This window comes from Prorops nasuta, unplaced genomic scaffold (genome assembly GCF_024137725.1).
Source record: "Prorops nasuta isolate Cenicafe-Biocafe unplaced genomic scaffold, Cenicafe_Pnas_1.2 PNAS00005, whole genome shotgun sequence".
Classification (NCBI taxonomy): domain Eukaryota; kingdom Metazoa; phylum Arthropoda; class Insecta; order Hymenoptera; family Bethylidae; genus Prorops; species Prorops nasuta.
In genome coordinates this window covers 9,061,049-9,077,455 of record NW_027116802.1, presented here as the reverse complement: position 1 = coordinate 9,077,455, position 16,407 = coordinate 9,061,049, and the positions used below count along the sequence as shown (strand labels likewise).

At 36.2% G+C, this 16,407-nt stretch overlaps 3 protein-coding genes across 10 annotated transcripts; 1 reads left to right on the top strand and 2 right to left on the bottom strand.

The window, feature by feature from the left end:
- The first annotated feature begins 601 nt into the window (after positions 1-601).
- Positions 602-7,496, top strand: dsh (Segment polarity protein dishevelled). Of its 2 annotated transcripts, XM_066726989.1 has the most exons (11): positions 602-1,410; positions 1,736-1,805; positions 1,885-2,137; positions 2,212-2,394; positions 2,470-2,680; positions 2,834-2,962; positions 3,046-3,260; positions 3,349-3,840; positions 3,919-4,167; positions 6,157-6,225; positions 6,316-7,496. In XM_066726989.1, the coding sequence occupies exons 1-11, from the start codon at positions 983-985 to the stop codon at positions 6,354-6,356; spliced, it is 2,340 nt and encodes a 779-aa protein (XP_066583086.1). In that variant the 5' UTR covers positions 602-982; the 3' UTR covers positions 6,357-7,496. The 2 variants fall into 2 exon arrangements, with proteins under 2 accessions (XP_066583086.1, XP_066583087.1); XM_066726990.1 differs by lacking the exons at positions 6,157-6,225; positions 6,316-7,496 and adding an exon at positions 5,129-6,044 and having other exon boundaries at positions 603-1,410.
- Positions 7,497-7,533: 37 nt separating this feature from the next.
- LOC136773358 (neprilysin-4-like) lies at positions 7,534-12,506 on the bottom strand. 5 transcript variants are annotated; one of them, XM_066726982.1, is made up of 16 exons: positions 12,438-12,499; positions 12,153-12,238; positions 11,977-12,088; positions 11,708-11,907; positions 11,375-11,514; positions 11,144-11,256; positions 10,721-10,992; positions 10,127-10,393; positions 9,829-10,031; positions 9,573-9,752; positions 9,286-9,497; positions 9,001-9,223; positions 8,595-8,934; positions 8,310-8,519; positions 8,124-8,230; positions 7,535-8,056 (listed from the first exon to the last, which is right to left on the bottom strand). In XM_066726982.1, exons 3-16 carry the CDS (start codon positions 12,081-12,083, stop codon positions 7,781-7,783), a joined length of 2,850 nt encoding a protein of 949 aa, XP_066583079.1. In that variant the 5' UTR covers positions 12,084-12,088; positions 12,153-12,238; positions 12,438-12,499; the 3' UTR covers positions 7,535-7,780. The 5 variants fall into 5 exon arrangements, with proteins under 5 accessions (XP_066583083.1, XP_066583079.1, XP_066583080.1 ...); XM_066726983.1 differs by lacking the exon at positions 12,438-12,499 and adding an exon at positions 12,349-12,400; XM_066726986.1 differs by lacking the exon at positions 12,438-12,499 and having other exon boundaries at positions 7,534-8,056; positions 9,001-9,115; positions 12,153-12,405.
- Positions 12,507-13,041: 535 nt separating this feature from the next.
- Positions 13,042-16,046, bottom strand: LOC136773917 (mitochondrial tRNA-specific 2-thiouridylase 1). Of its 3 annotated transcripts, XM_066727888.1 has the most exons (10): positions 16,002-16,046; positions 15,097-15,574; positions 14,915-15,004; positions 14,645-14,797; positions 14,404-14,569; positions 14,157-14,341; positions 13,864-14,090; positions 13,629-13,796; positions 13,337-13,567; positions 13,042-13,256 (listed from the first exon to the last, which is right to left on the bottom strand). In XM_066727888.1, exons 4-10 carry the CDS (start codon positions 14,718-14,720, stop codon positions 13,068-13,070), a joined length of 1,242 nt encoding a protein of 413 aa, XP_066583985.1. In that variant the 5' UTR covers positions 14,721-14,797; positions 14,915-15,004; positions 15,097-15,574; positions 16,002-16,046; the 3' UTR covers positions 13,042-13,067. The 3 variants fall into 3 exon arrangements, with proteins under 3 accessions (XP_066583985.1, XP_066583984.1, XP_066583986.1); XM_066727887.1 differs by having other exon boundaries at positions 14,915-15,574; XM_066727889.1 differs by having other exon boundaries at positions 14,157-14,330; positions 14,915-15,574.
- Positions 16,047-16,407: the final 361 nt, after the last annotated feature.

Here is a 16,407-nt window from a genome sequence, read left to right as displayed (position 1 = left end):
ATTTATTTCTAATATGAAGTTATAAGATTATACAAAATAACTGATTGAAATTAAATTACTAAAAATAAAATTATAAAATTTATACTAGTAAATAAAATAAATTCATAATATTACGTCTAATATCGCTGCTACGGCTGCCAAGTGAATTTACAGGGCTTGCAGGATCTGCAGGCTTGCAGCAGTACAGCAAAGTTGTGCATTAAGTTTTTTTACAGTACCGTCACTACTGTCTGATGTTATGTTGGGGACGTGGGGGTGCTTGGTTTGCTTAGTCGGTAAAGAAATCAAAAAGCACTCAACATGCAAAGCACTCAACACACTTCAGTACACAAAATCCATTATTATTTATTGTCAAAAAACCATGGTTGATCGTCCTGGATAAAAGGAATTGTTAAACCATTTATTTGAATAAACTCATTAAAAGAAATATTTCATTTTTGACAAGCTGTCGCTTATCGTAGACCATATTAAAATAAAAAGTTTTTTTGCGTTAAAACTTATTGCTATGCTAAAGTATTTTTTTTTGAGTAAATGGGGGTGTGTTAACTCCATGGATCGACTCCTTGGTTGGGCGCTGGATGTATTGGATAATATACGGATAGACAGATCATCAGATCATGGAATGAAACAGATAGAATCTGAATAAAGCAGGAAAGAACAATAGAATAAAGGTTTTCGGAAGTAATGGAACGATTGGGACGAAGGGGCAAAGGGGGCAAGTGTGCAGACCGCAGTCGGCAAGTCCGCAGATCTTTTGCTGTATGCAGACAGATAGATAGCCAACACTCAACAGTCCTATAGCTGATATTATTGTAGCAGACTGTAGTTCACTGTAGCTGTGTCGTGCCGTCGTGGTCGCACATCGCAGTCATCGCACGCACGCAGTGGCGCGGCGGCCGAGTCGGCAGAGGCCAGAGTGCTGGAATATTATAAAATATCAAAGAGAAGGAATGTTGACGTTTAATTTACTAGCCTACGATTTATGAACTCGTGTAAGAAACGCGATGTGGTCGTAACCAAAAGTCTTGGATGGACCGTAAGCTGGTATAATGCCTCTTTAATTTTATGCCAATCTTGGCAAAGATGTATTTCGCGTAGCGAAGGCTACTGCCCGTTTCGTGTTTCGCCTCTGCCTATAACTTGTGTGAACTGTGCGAAGCGCCATATTGGTTCAAGAGATCGCTCATGTAGCAAGCCCCTGTGTGTGAAAAGTCCTCTGAAAGAACGTAAAGTAAGAAAACTTGGAGCTATGGAGGAGACGAAAATTATTTATCACATAGACGACGAGGAAACACCGTATCTAGTGAAACTGACAATATCACCAGAGCGTGTGACTTTGGCCGATTTTAAGAATGTCTTGAATCGACCAAACTACAAATATTTCTTCAAATCGATGGACGATGATTTTGGGTGAGTGTCAAAACAATTATTTTTCTTCTATGAACATAGTTTAATCTTCATGCCAATCCTATTCCCTTATTATTCAGTGAATGATTTTCTTTTTATTGCATGCAGGACGCACCCTCTTACAACTTCCGTTATAACACGTTATAATCGCACCAATAAACCTATTCTGATAATTTGATATATTTGTTAGGTTTTTTTTCAGAATTAATTTTAATTTTTATAATCGTTGTTCATAGAGGAATATATTTTATACTATTTAAACTTTCCTTGTTGTTATATTTTGTATTTTATAGTTTTAATGTAATTTATTAAAAAATTTTTCTTCCAGGGTTGTAAAGGAAGAGATTGTAGATGATGATGCTCATCTTCCTTGTTTCAATGGAAGAGTTGTGTCATGGGTATGCTTAAATCAGCAATTGAAAGATTAATGAATTGTTGAAACAATAATTTATTATCCTTTTTTTATAATTCTTGTAGTTGGTCTCAGCTGAAGGCAGTAATGTGTCAGATGGAGCTTCACAATGCACAGACTCTGTAGCGCACAGTGAGGTAAAGCATGATCGGGTTGATCATGTTACACCTGGACATACAACTAGAGGCCCACCTGCAATTTCACATGATGATACCTTGACTGAAACAGAAAGTATTATAAGTAGTAGACAGGGTCACCATTTACATAAAGGCTTGAGACATCACACAGATAAATATGAAAAATACAATAAATATAATGGTATTAGACATGATTCTTACAAATGATCTATTTATGGTTAATTTTAGTGATCTATATATGGATTAATTTCTTAGGTCTTCGCATAAATGGACACTCCAAACATCGATCTGGTCATGGCTATGAAACAGCATCCATTTTAAGCTCTGATTTAGAAACAACAACTTTTTTAGAGTCTGATGATGATGCAAGTAGTCGCATAACATCTACAACAGGAAGGCATACTAACATGAGTAGTACAGTTGATAGAGCAACTTTAGGTGAGAAAAATAATTAAATGTCTTCTTTTATTTCTTATCTACCAAAGCCTTATGCTGAAAAATATAACATTTTAGATCGACGTAGGCCACAGAGAAGACGTCGTCACAGGCTACCTCCAATGTCTAGGACTTCTTCATTTAGTAGTATCACTGATAGTACAATGTCTCTTAATATTATAACAGTTTCCTTAAACATGGATACTGTCAATTTTCTTGGTATCAGTATTGTTGGACAAAGTAACAAAGGTGGTGATGGAGGAATATATGTAGGCTCCATAATGAAAGGGTATGTTTTGTCATTAATTTGTTGAATGAAAAGTAAAGTCATCTGTATATTAGATTTTTTAGAACAGAGGCTTTAATCAAATTTGAAATTTTTTTGTCATTAAGAAAAAGTTAGCAAATTAAATAAAAAGGAATTCTAAATTTTATGATTTAGGGGTGCTGTGGCATTAGATGGAAGAATAGAACCTGGAGATATGATTTTACAAGTGAATGATATTAATTTTGAAAATATGTCTAATGATGAAGCAGTTAGAGTGTTACGTGAAGTCGTCCAAAAGCCAGGGTAGGATAAAAATTACTTTAGTTGTAGGAAATTACAAAGTAAAAAGACTACAATAAAAATATATCCAACACAAATATTTATAGACCAATAAAATTAGTTGTGGCTAAGTGTTGGGATCCAAATCCAAAAGGCTATTTTACAATACCGAGAACAGAACCAGTACGTCCTATAGATCCTGGAGCATGGGTCGCACATACAGCTGCTATAAGGGGAGAAGGATTTCCACCACGACCACCAAGTGCTACAACTATGACATCCACTTCTAGTAGTCTAGCCAGTACACTGCCCGATACTGAAAGTATGTATATGTAGATCAAGTTTAATGTGTGATGAAGATTTAATTACTGCCTAGTTTAACAAACTTTTATGTAATTTGATTTGGTTAGGACCCTTGGAAGAACTGCACCTTACCACAAATACAGACATGCCAACGATAGTTCGCGCAATGGCTCGTCCAGATTCGGGTTTGGAGATTCGCGATCGTATGTGGCTAAAGATTACAATTCCCAATGCATTTATCGGTGCAGATGTCGTAGATTGGCTCAATACTCATGTAGAAGGCTTCTTGGATCGGCGTGATGCTAGAAAGTACGCGTCCCACATGCTGAAGGCCGGTTTTATTAGGCACACCGTGAATAAGATTACATTTTCCGAACAGTGTTATTATATTTTCGGCGATCTATGCTCGGAGATGAGTAGTATGAAATTAGATTGCGATACTGTTGGGCCTTTACCACCACCAAATGCCTGGGACATGCCTTATTCGGGAACCTATGCCCCTCATTCGGCAACCGGATATAGTCCAATGCCATTTAATTTTACTAATGAACCAACAGTATATGGGTACCATCGCGAAGAAAGCGTTCACAGTGGTTCAGGTAAATTATTGCTAAACAGCCATTCCGAGGAGAACTTTTTACTGAAGAACGAATCTTATAAGTCTATAATTTCACTAGGAGGCAGTAGTGCCGGCAGTGAGCACATTTGTAAAGAGCCAATACACGATTTGAAGTCCTGCTCATCGGCATCTGAGTCAGAATTGCATATCCCATCAGCGCCGCCAATGCCAAATAAAAATTGTGGTAATGGGAATGGGTCGAATGGGAAGAGATCAAATGGCAGTCGAAGTCGTTCCAGCGGCTCGGAGCAGTCTGTTCAGACAGGAACCGGTTCGGGAAATCAACAAAATCAACAAGACCTTTCCGGTAGTAGACAGTCATTTCGCATTGCGATGGGAAATCCTTGTGAATTCTTTGTCGATGTTATGTAGATGTTGGTGCTGTAAATAAGTCATACCGTTTCTTTAAATCATTACTTGATGTTAGTCGACAAGGAACAAATACTTTGGATGCGTTTGTCTGTCCATCTTTATCTCTCTCTCTCTCTCTCTCTCTCTCTCTCGCATTTTTTTTCTTCCTTTATCTATTTTTCTGTATATCTATCTTACACACAAGAGCGCGCATACACACTCTTCATTTTATTTAACTATCTCGTATTTGTATAAGATTATACTATTAGTATTCTATAACAAAGAAATTTACTTAGTTTTTAATAATTAGAAAAAGCAATGTCTTTTAAGCTTTCCAAAGTATTTTTTCATTTATATTATATTTTTAGCGTGCATATTTTAAAGATCTCTCTGCAAATCTATTATACGCATCAAGTTTGTGTTTCATTCGTTTTATGTCATGCATTCATTATTAACGTATTTCTTAGTTTTTCATTTATTAGACGTAATAGAAAGAGTATGAAAATATTTTGCATGTAAAATAAATGTAAATACCAATTCACGTCAAGTAGGACAACAAATTTAAACATGGTGCATTTAGCACATAAATTTATATCTACATTACTACAACATATTTTTACAAAGAATATGTATGAGATAGTATTACTCGTAAATTCAGGATTTTTCGGTGATCGGATATTATGTCTCAAAACTTATATACTATAATATAGGATTAATGCACGCTTTTCATATACACGTGTAATCACATTTTTAAAGCAAAATAAACGTAGATCACATGCATGTTCTTTCCTTAGTAAAATAAAAATGAGATGCGATCTACGCTAATGCATGAAGCTGTAGTTATATATTGCATATATACAAACTAATTATATGTATCTATGACTGTTATTAATATGCTTTCATTAATTATATTTTAGGAATGTTGACGACAATGGGCCAGCTATTTCTTTAAAAAGCCATCAGGATATTTTGTTTGAAATCGAACGATTCATTAACTTTATCCTTCATTTATAAAATCTATTTTCTAGATTTGTTGTATAATGAAACTTTCATTAAAAATAATGTCGGTGAATCGTTTGAAGATTTGCAACTCTTATAACTTCACTATATACATACATATACATATATATTTGAAAAGACGTTGAATAATCCAACTACTGTGGCACTTAGTCCTCGCTCCATAAAACTGTAAATAGAAATCACTAATTATGCTCATTTTAATGTGCCATCTCTGAGACGATATTGAATATTAATTAAAAGCCGTAATTTAATTCATATATGAAAGATATATGCTTTGAATCAAAAGCATTTTATATCATTTGTGTTCATGTCATATATAGTATATACATGTAGAGAGAGAAACAATTAATCTTAAATTAATCTTAAATTAATCTTAAGCATGCTTTAACAATTAGAAATGTTTTTCGCTGACTGTAATATTGCGAACAAAATCTTTTCATTTACAAGATAGAAGTTTCTATATAATTACAATGAATTTTTTAAAACTTATAATACGAAACTTTTTACTTGTGTATAGAGAAGGTATCGTGAATCAGTTTTAGATTAATCGTGAGGTTACGTCTGGTATTATTTGTCGTTTATTATAGCCATTTGTTACACAACTTACTTATTGACGAAATTGAAAAAAAAAAGAAATATTTTCGATCCAAAATGATATTTTTACAAGAGGAATTTATATTAAATTATAAACCTATAGCTTGATTTTTATAAGGTTATACACAAAATATTTAAAACCGTATTATACATATATATTATTTTAATATTATAGTTCGTATAGTTAAACTGTAAAATACACTCATATTTTATGTTGTACACATGCGTATCTTTTATTTTCCACCATTTTTTTTCTAAGTACTCTTCTGATAAATTACCATGGATAATCCATTCTTTTTTATACTTTGTGCTGCACTGGTGGTTGCTGCAGGACGAAGGATGCATGAAGAGACGCACACGCAGACCAGTGATTTGGATAATAATAGTAGAGAAGATATCTGTGAGTTTTCTTTTTCAAAAGTTATTTAAGAACATGTAAGAAAGAATTGTATAAAATGAAAGAAAAGAAAAATTTTTGTTTACATTCCAGACGAGGAAGACATTTTGGGGTATCAATTTCAGCACAAGTGAAGATGTTTGTTAAAAAAATATGTATACGTAATGACATTAGTCAAGGGCAATGGAAATATTGGAGGTATATTTCAACTTGATTTTAATGACCCAACAAAGGCTGATATAGCTTGCGCAAAACATATATTTATTTATATATATATATATATATATATATACATATATATTTAATAGGCCAATTTTGATAAGACGCCGTAGAAATAATTTTTCAAGTTCTCAAATATACTTATGATTTATTCTAACAAAAGTAAGACTATTAATAAGCTTGTCAGAATAATGTAGTATGCAGTATTGACAATTCATTCAAGTACAATTAATTTCTGTGCTTTACATTATTTCTGAAGAGTCAAAATGGAGTTCCATGCGCAGCTAAAAACTAAATTTATATTGTGTATTCCAATGAGTTCTTCCGATTAATGCTTAAATTTACAATGTAAAATATTTACTTATATATTCATCCTCTTAACAAATGAGTCAATGAAAATTTTTACAGTGTATAGATAGTTGATTATTGCGAAAACTCGTTGCTGCAGTTCTTTTGTTGCAAATGTTTCAATTACATTTTTCTACAACGTTCCTCCACAGTTGAATACTATATTATACATACAAATGATAAAAACCATCTGTTTAATTCATTTTTACTGAGTTTAACAACCAATTGAGGTAAAGCTTGATAGACGAGTAACTTGTAAAAATAGAATAAGTTGAATCGAGTTAGAATAAAGAAGATAAATCAATGCGTATAATACATGTGGATATACAGGGATATAGATTATAGAAAACTTTTAAAAAAGTTACTGAAATATAAGTTTTCTTAATAATTATATACTTTTCGATTTTATTCGTGTGATATGCAGGTGTACAGTGCTTTTACAGCGCACATCTGTGTTTGAATATATGAATTTTGCGTTGAACTAAATGGCATCGAGCAATAGATTTCACAGTTTTATACAACGATATGCCATGTACGAATCTTTCAGCTATTAATGCTTTCGCGTAACATTCGAAAATGATATACCTACTAAACTGTAACATTTTCGTTATAGAAACTAGATTTTTTTACTGTCGATATGTAATATTAAAAAAATACAAAAGTAATGTGAAAATGATATGAGAGAGAGAATGAGGGAGAGGGGAGAAAGAATAAAATGCGTCCTTCGCAAGCTCTTTGTCCTGAAATTTGATTAATTCTTTATTTATCATATAGCATATGCTGTAGTTTTTTTAGCCCGGATAATCTTTTTAATATCTACAGTTACTATCATACTTTTAAGATATTTTATATTTTAGTAAACCGAGGACTATTTAAGGTCTAAAAGCGAGCTCGCAGTAAACTTATCACTTTGGCAAATATCATCGTAAATGACATGGAATAGTCAACGTTCCAAGATGTTCTATTGGCTAGAGAGACAACAATCTCTTTATCACCAAACGGAGCATTTGTTGACTGGATTCATCGGTGATCCAACCGGACAATTGAAAATCTCCGAAAAGTCTTTAGAATTGGAGAGTGTCCCAATCACGCGATATTTTCCCGGAGAATGTACGGCAGTTTTTAGTTTATTTTTCGTAGCTTCCGGTCTCATCGAACCGCACCAGACTTGAGCAAAGTTTAAGAAAAACAATTGTTTCCCCGTTAAATTCAACCCTGGCAGAGTTTCCTCGCTATCTCCGTTTATCCTCAACCACCGCTCATAAGCCTGCGATGAGAAAAGTAACGATAAAGACATCCCGCTTATTCTATCATCAACTCTTCTTGATCCTTACCCTAAAAGCTTGCTTTATTCCACCATTATCAGCTATATTTTCTCCCTGGGTGTTAATCCCATCTATTCGCATCCCAACTTCGCTCACCGTATACTGACTGTACTGATCTAAAAAATAGTAAAAAAAAGCTTATAATCCCAATTTTATCCTCGTTAAGCTGTAGAAGAAAGTCGTCGAGAATTTTACCGATAAGGCACTGAGCTCTTCTATGAAAACCATCTATAGCATCGTCCTTCCACCAACGATGCAGATTACCATTCTTATCGAACAATCTACCCTTGTCGTCAAAGCCGTGAGTAATCTCGTGACCGATAACTACGCCAATACCACCGTAGTTCAAACTCCTTGGAAAATGTCTGTGATAGAATGGGGGTTGAAGAATTCCAGCTGGGAACACTGCAATTCCCACAAAATGATTAGCACTTTCGCAAATTTGCCCAGGTGCGCAAGGTCTAACGAGCGAAGACTAACTTATCTGATTTTTATTACGGCTATAATAAGCATTGACGACCGCTGGTGCCGTGTTCCACAGGGTTTTGTTCACCGGACTGCCGAGACGATCTTGCTCCACCCTCGTTAGATGCTGCAAAATGTTCAAAGTATTCTCGAAATATTTATCCGGACGAATGACGACGTCCTTATATCTCTCGTTCAAGAGGTCTCGTTGCAGGATAAAATCCGGATATCCTATTCTAAGGAACATGGCGTTCACTTTTTCGCTCGCCAATCGTTTCGTATCGTCGTCTATCCAGCAGGTTCGGTTGAGGAGTTCGCGAAACGACCGTTGCATCTCTCGAGTCATTGCAAGGGTCTGAAAATATATATCATCGATATGTCGTAAACGTTCAATTGACAAATCTTGTACAATAATATTTACGTCATTTTTGCTGTTCTCGTCGAAATATTTCTTCACGAACATGGAGCCCACCGCCATGCCCATGTTGGAGTTCACTTGGGCCACGCAATTCTTCCACCTCGAGGGCGCTTGCTCCCTGCCGAACAGGATATAATAGAATTTCTGCTTGGCCTCTTGAAATCGATCGTCCAAATTGTTAACTCTGTGCCGCACGAATCGCCACAGAAGATAGTTTGCGACAGTTCTACAAGTTTAAGGTTAACGGAGAGTGCTCAGTTTTTATAATTAATCAGAGATCACGAGTACCTGGGGTTGGTCTTGGAGAGCAAGTTTACGAGATCCTGAATGTATTGCAAGGCGAATATGACGACTGGCTCGGTGACGTTGACCGGCCGTGCCAGAACGATCGTGAGGTATCTGTGCCAGTCGATCTGCGGCACGAGAACTCTCAGCTCGCCGATGCTCATCCTTTGATAAAGCTCCGATATATTTCGCCTTTCGTCCGACGATGATGTGATCTGTGAGGGAAAATCAAGTGTTTCCAGAACCAATTTGACCAAGCGACCCCTTTCTGCTCTTTGTTGCATGCATACCGTGGCTAGTCTCGTCTCAAAGTCGATGATCTCTTCGGCCTGAACTGTGGCGTTCTCCATCGGAGCACCCAAAAGAGTGGCGATTTTGATCAAATAATGCTTGTACGCCTCGAGATAAATCAAATTGGACGATTGTAGAAAATAATCCCTCGTAGGTAAACCCAAGGACGTTTGGTCGAACTAAGGAGAATTAGAACGGAGAATTCCAGAGACATAATAGTGAATTATTGGTATAACTATATGATATACAATTTACCTGAATGACGTATTGGTCACTGTTTTTGATATCCGGTCCAACCCATTCGGAGATCAAAATGTCGTTATTGTAAAGTCGAAGCTGGGCTATCGTGAGTAGCCAGTCAAAATTTTCGGGGCTCCAATTGGCGTCCATTATAGGCCAGCCACCCATTTCCTCGAGAAGCTGTATCAGCGGTTGTTCCATTCGTTGCTCCAAAATCTCTAGTCGCATTTATCGCGTGAAAATACATCTTTCGATTGAATCCGGAGAGTGGTTGACAATATAAAAAGTATTGCAATTGCACTCTCTCGCTTACCATAATTCATGCAGCTTTGGAAGAGATGCTTAGCTTTGACAGTGGCGTCATTGTGAAAATCTTTGCGAGTTTCGGCGTCCCGGTCAATGGGTTCCTCGAGGATCGACCTGAGTACCGTATCCAAGGATTCTCTGAGCATCTCGAAAGTGTCGAAACCCGCTTTATCCTTGGGAATTGGATTAAGCTTAGCCCAATTACCGCAAGCGTACTGATAAAAATCCTCGCAAGGATCGGCGTTCTTGTCCATGTAGCCCAGCATTATTTTCGCTAAAATTGTTTATAATATTTTGCTTTTCTGCCTTTTTACTATATAACCTTAACACTATTAACCTTCAGGCTTCAGCTACAGCACTGTATTTGAATTACGATTTTACAGCACACGATTTAGCTTAACCCAGCATTTTCAATTGCGTAAACCCTTTAATATAATATATATATAAATTTGGAAGTCTCTATTTATTTTTTATATAATTATAGGGATAGGCGAGGTATTTTGAAAATAATGAAATGAAAAAATTCGAAAATTTTTAAATTCTCTAAATAATTTAGGTAATGTACTTTAAGTCAATACTGTAGTTGAGTTAATTATAGTACCTTGTGCTGCTCTGATAGTTTTACGATTACCCTCGCCCTTCCAGAAGGCGTGAAAATCCGGCTTTGTCTCAGTTTCAAGGTCACGAGTGTTGAAGATCCATCGATCCTCGTTGTCCTCGTCGTAGATGGAGTACGAGTCGTCCATTTGGTCCTCGTCGTTGTTGCGCTGCTGCCATTCCTCCGTTTCCTCGGAACAGCGGTTTCTCTTGACCGGAAGTTGATCGTCCAACGGGAATCCTTCGCTTTTCGCGGAATTCATGAGTTCCCCGTCTCTGCAAGACGCGAACGAAAGAGAAACTGAAAGTGAAACTGTTTACCCAGGCGGAAGGCTCGCTCGGGGATCGGCCTTGGATCGCCTTCACTATATGGCATCGGCACGTCCCCGCCCCGCTTTAGGACGATCGTGTTTCCGGTATTACTGACTCCGAGTAATCGAGACCCTCGCCGTAGTCTTCCAGCCTTTCAATATCCTCCTTGCTCCTCGCCGCTTCTGGATAATTGTTCGAGCGCCATTTGTAGCTGGAGAAATTCTCCTCCTGAATTATACATAGCCAATGAAAAACGACAGGGAGAGAGAGTTTTCATAAGATTTTGTTTATATATATATATATATATATAAGATATTCTTCCGTTTCCCTCTCTTTGAGAACATACCCTATCGATCTGTCGTTTACGTCGTGGTAACGTGGATGGTAGCGGTAAATAAGAGTCCTCCGGAACGTAACTGGTCCTCGCCCCAAATAACAAATTTCGATCCTCCTCCACGCGCTCCTCGGCGTCACTCCGTGGAGTCGCTAACGACACGGTTAATCATATTCGCACATTATATCGTGTTCGCAATTTGACCTTCGCCATAATAGCGCAATTTGGCGCTAGCTCTTTTATGGTTTAATAGTACGAAAGATTAATCGTAATTGCACTAGATTGAATTTTTCTTATCTTTAGAAGCAAACTTTTTGCGTTGCGAATAAATCACATAAAACTTACGAGACAGTGCTTCCTGATGTTCCTTGTGAATTTCTGTCTGCTTCTTAAATGCGTCTGCGAGGTAGGAGCGATAATAAGGCGATTTATTTGCCACCTGTAGCCGCGATAAAGCGATGAACACAATCGTAATTGGTAAAAGTATCGCGGGTATCAGTAGTAACTTTATCCGAAATCGTCGATCGTTTCCACCCACGCACCATCTACGAAAACGTAGCTCTCATCTCACACTATTCCTTCACGCAATATTTTATAATTTTGTTTGTATATACTTTAACCGTCCAGTCTCTTTGTTAATCGACAATCGGCACGATGGGCAAGGACCATCGTTGAAAAAGTCATCGTCACTGACCTGATGGAAGTTCTCGGTGCCTCTCATTTTTTCTGAAAAACAACATTTTTATCCCTTAATTCACTCTCATTCATTTTGAAATTTCGAAAGCTTCACCTTTTACCAATTAAATGTAGAATTTATTTTCTACATTTTGCTGTGAATTTTTTCTTCCGGGGCAATGCAAATTTCGCTAAAATAAACTAAAATAATAGGGAGAGTAATATTAATTGGAAGGAGAAGATGAATAGAAAGAAAGATGGAGAGATAGAGAAAGAGAAAGAAAGTGAGAAAAAATAGAAAATCTCAGCACGGGGAAAACGCGTGAATGGAAGCACAACGTAAATATTAATGAAAAGACGCGAGTACGACTTGGTCCACTGCGATGACTAATCTACATACCTAGCGTCGCCCCGAAGAGCCAAGATAAATTCACGTACGGAGGACTACGTATGTCCACGCACACTGGCAGAACTATTTTACGCACTCCATACACGGAGTTATTCGTCAATCGACCTTAATAACTTGTAGTTATCGCTCAATAACGCAATGTGCCATTTTACATTCTACACGCGACCCTGCTATTATAGCCCTGTGTCACTATCAGTCTTATGCTTTGAAAGATTCACCAAATATTTGTCTCATCAAAAATCTTCTTCCTTCTTCCCTATGCGTATAAATAATACTTAATCTAACCCTTTTAAATCTTTTTTCCTTTCACCTACTATATTGACTATCCTCTACGAAATAATCGTCCAAGCCCGGAGGAAAGCTCCACTGCACCAAATCATACTTCAGCATCTTTCAAATCCTTCCTTTCTGCAAGTTTCTACAAGGAACGTAGTGCTTTTAGTAATTTAATAATTAACTTTTATTTCCACGATTCCACTTATTCACCAATTCATAAAAATATGCGATAGTTTTTTTTTTCTATTATTATTTACCGCTTCATTTCATTCGATGAAAACGTTAAAAGAAATAATAAGTTCACTCTTGCATTAAACATTTAGATAAAAGTCTTTATTTTTTACGTCAATGTACATTTATTGTCCTTTTATTTTTCATTTTATTTATACTGCAAATCTTTTCCAATCTCTGTTGCTCTTGTTGATAACTAATCACATACTTGGTTACTTTTTGATCAAGCATAAAATAGGAGGGACCTGGATATGAAATTTCAGCACCTCCTAAACATTCTTTTCCTCTATAAAAGATGCAGTACTAAAATTACAGTAAATTATTAATTTTTATTAAGATTAAGATATGATAAATTAAACATTTTAGTATGTCAATCAATTTACCTGGCCTTTCGTCAAAGCTCTTAAAGGCGTGCTTAATTGTATAGCCAGGTCACCACTTCTCAGTTTACAAACTTTACAAGGTATTTGTGGATTTCTATGTTGGAAACGAAAATCACATTTAAATATTTGTTTGTTCGTTCTTAACTCACTGGGTTCTTCGCTTATCCAGTGGGGATCTTTACATAATAAAAAATCTCCATACAATGCTGGATGATTTGTATTTTCCTTTACCTATAAGCAAAATTATTTAGTGATTATAATACATAAGAGCCTCCATTTCCAAGCATCTTACCAAAGTTAAGCGGCCAGCTTCAATATTTTTATGATAAAGAAAATATATGCAGGGTTTATGTTTTATGACAATTCTCTGTCCAACTGTGTAATGATGAATGCCGCTGTGTCTTTCCAAAATTTCACCATTTTCTAAATCGATAAAATCTCCAACTTTATTTTGTATGTACTAAATACAGAAAGAAAGAAAATCTATACTTTTAATGTTTTAAATTATTTTACTTCAATGCCTTTACCTCTGCAATAAAATTTTTAAAATCTCTTTTTCCAATAAAGCAAATGCCCATACTTTCTTTCTTCTTAACAATTAAATCAAATCCAGCATTCAGAGCTATTTTTTTAACATTAGATTTATAATACTCTCCTAATGGAAACATGGTATGTCTCAATGCCTCTTGAGATATTTGAGATAAAAAATATGTCTGATCCTTATTCTTGTCATAAGCTTGTAACAGTTTAGCATCTAAGAAAAAATAAGACTAATCTCTTAATTTACATGTTATAGAAAGAAATGTTAGCTTTAATTTACCAGAATCGGGTTGAAATTGTTCAAGAAAAGGCCCAAAGCTAGATCTTGCATAATGACCCGTAGCAATAGCATCTGCATTAAACCTTTGCATTACTAGTTTAAAAAACTTATCAAATTTAATATGTTTATTACATAAAATATCAGGATTGGGAGTGGCACCATTTTGATATTTTTCTAAAAGATCACTATAAATTATTAAAATTTATTAATATAAAATAAAAATATTTTCAAAACAGCAATTAAATACCTGAAAACAGTATTCCAATATTCTTTAATAAAATTAACTCTGTGCAAGGTGATACCGAGTTTTTTACAAACCCATTGGGCATCGTTATAATCTTCTTCTACTAAACATCTTCCTCTCTCATCAGGTATATCCCAGTTTTGCATGAAAACTGCTGTTACATTAAATCCTATAAAGGATATTAATTTGATAGCTCAAAAAGTATGCACATGTAGTAAAAAGCTTACAGTAGTCATCTGTTTACCTTTTTGTTGTAATAAAAGTGCTGTTACTGCACTGTCAACCCCTCCTGACAAAGCAACAACAACATTTCGAAACATTTTAATGGGTCTCCTTGTTTGTACTTTAATTATTTGATTCCAAATATAAAATTAGTTCATAAAGCATATTTTGATTTCTGAAACAATAAAGTTCGTAATATATTGCTTCTGTTATTAAAGTATTATCTTTACTTTTCATGAATAATTTACAGATGTAATTCTTTAAAAACTACATTTAAAAGTACTTAAATTACCTTTTGTATCATCACAGCGACCAGCAGCGACCTTGTTTATATATGGTAAAATTCAGAAGCTTTGAAAAAGCATATACTGCCTTCAGACTGCTTCAGTTCAGACCAAAAACAATTAATTGCTTCAAAAAGAGAAATTTATAACATTTTGTTACGCTGGTGATAATTAATTATTTTTTATATACCCAATCAATATTTATTTTTATAAAAGTGTTCGAATCGATTAAGGCTTGCAACAACTGGAGAATTAAAAGTTTTCTTAAAATACTAGTTGTTTTTGAGGTTAAGCACACAGCAAATCGATTGTGGTGTGACCGTATGATGTAACTGCAGAAGTATAGTCCTACCGCAGCCCTAACATGCAGCCAGCCAAGTAGCTACTACGCCTACTACGAGCTAGTGGCACTCAGCGGGTCATTAAAAATTAAAGAGAAGGTGCAGTTCTGATTCCAACACTTCCAGAAGCCAACAAATATATCCCAACATCAGCCGATCGGTAAAAATTTAGACATCGTCAGCCCGTTCAACTTCTACCCATCATATATCCTGATTGAACCTGGTCCTGGTGCAACAACCATTCGGAAGCCATTCAACGTTCACCAATCAGCAGGAGAATCAAGCCGCGGAACCGCCAGTCGCCACAAAGAAATAGTCCTATTTTATCTATAGTATAAGTAAAAGTAGGCATGTAGGTATCGCAATGGCAGTTTGCTATTTGCTCTGTTCTGCTACGACGCCACTGGCTGCATAAAAAGGACGCGAAGCGTCGAGAAGAAAAGATAGTTAGGATAAAATAAGAAAAAAGTTACAATGCTTGATAGGGAAAGGACGCGAAAGAAACGAATGAAAAATATTGGTAAAGGTGAAAAAACATTTGCTCTGGCATGGGAAAATTGGAGGATCGCGCGAATAGGGCGATCGTCGAGACCCGAGTACTCCGAAGATGCTCGGCCAATCAACGAGCTCCTCTCTTGCGGTGAACCAGTCAAGCTCGTTGACAGATACCAACAGATACGCAACGAACGCCTAGTCGGAATAGTCGTGGCAAGCTCAATTGTCAATTGTATTTATTGTTGAGGCTTAAACTGACCATTATCGCGTGCTCGCTCGAATCGCCAGCCACAACGAAATTCCCAAGCTATTTAGCGGGTTTTCGGAAAAGTGCGAGGCTTCGGTGCGAGTGAAAAGCATTTTGCGCAGTTTCCATGACCCAGATTATTACGATGGGGAGTTCGCTCGGCTTTTGGAACAGCTGTTGGCCGCGCGAAGATGTCGGCCGCGGGGAAACGCTTGGATGTTTCGTCGAATGCGCGCGCCTCTTGGCGGCTTCACCGCCACAATTTTCAGGCCCGTATCAACCACCTTCTATATTTGCAGCAGTACTCCCACTCCCTCTTAACACTCTTGCACTGTTCCAGACTAATAACACCAAAACTTTGCTAATATAAGCATTCTTAAAAATCTTCAAGAGAAACCCTTCAAATATTTATTGAATA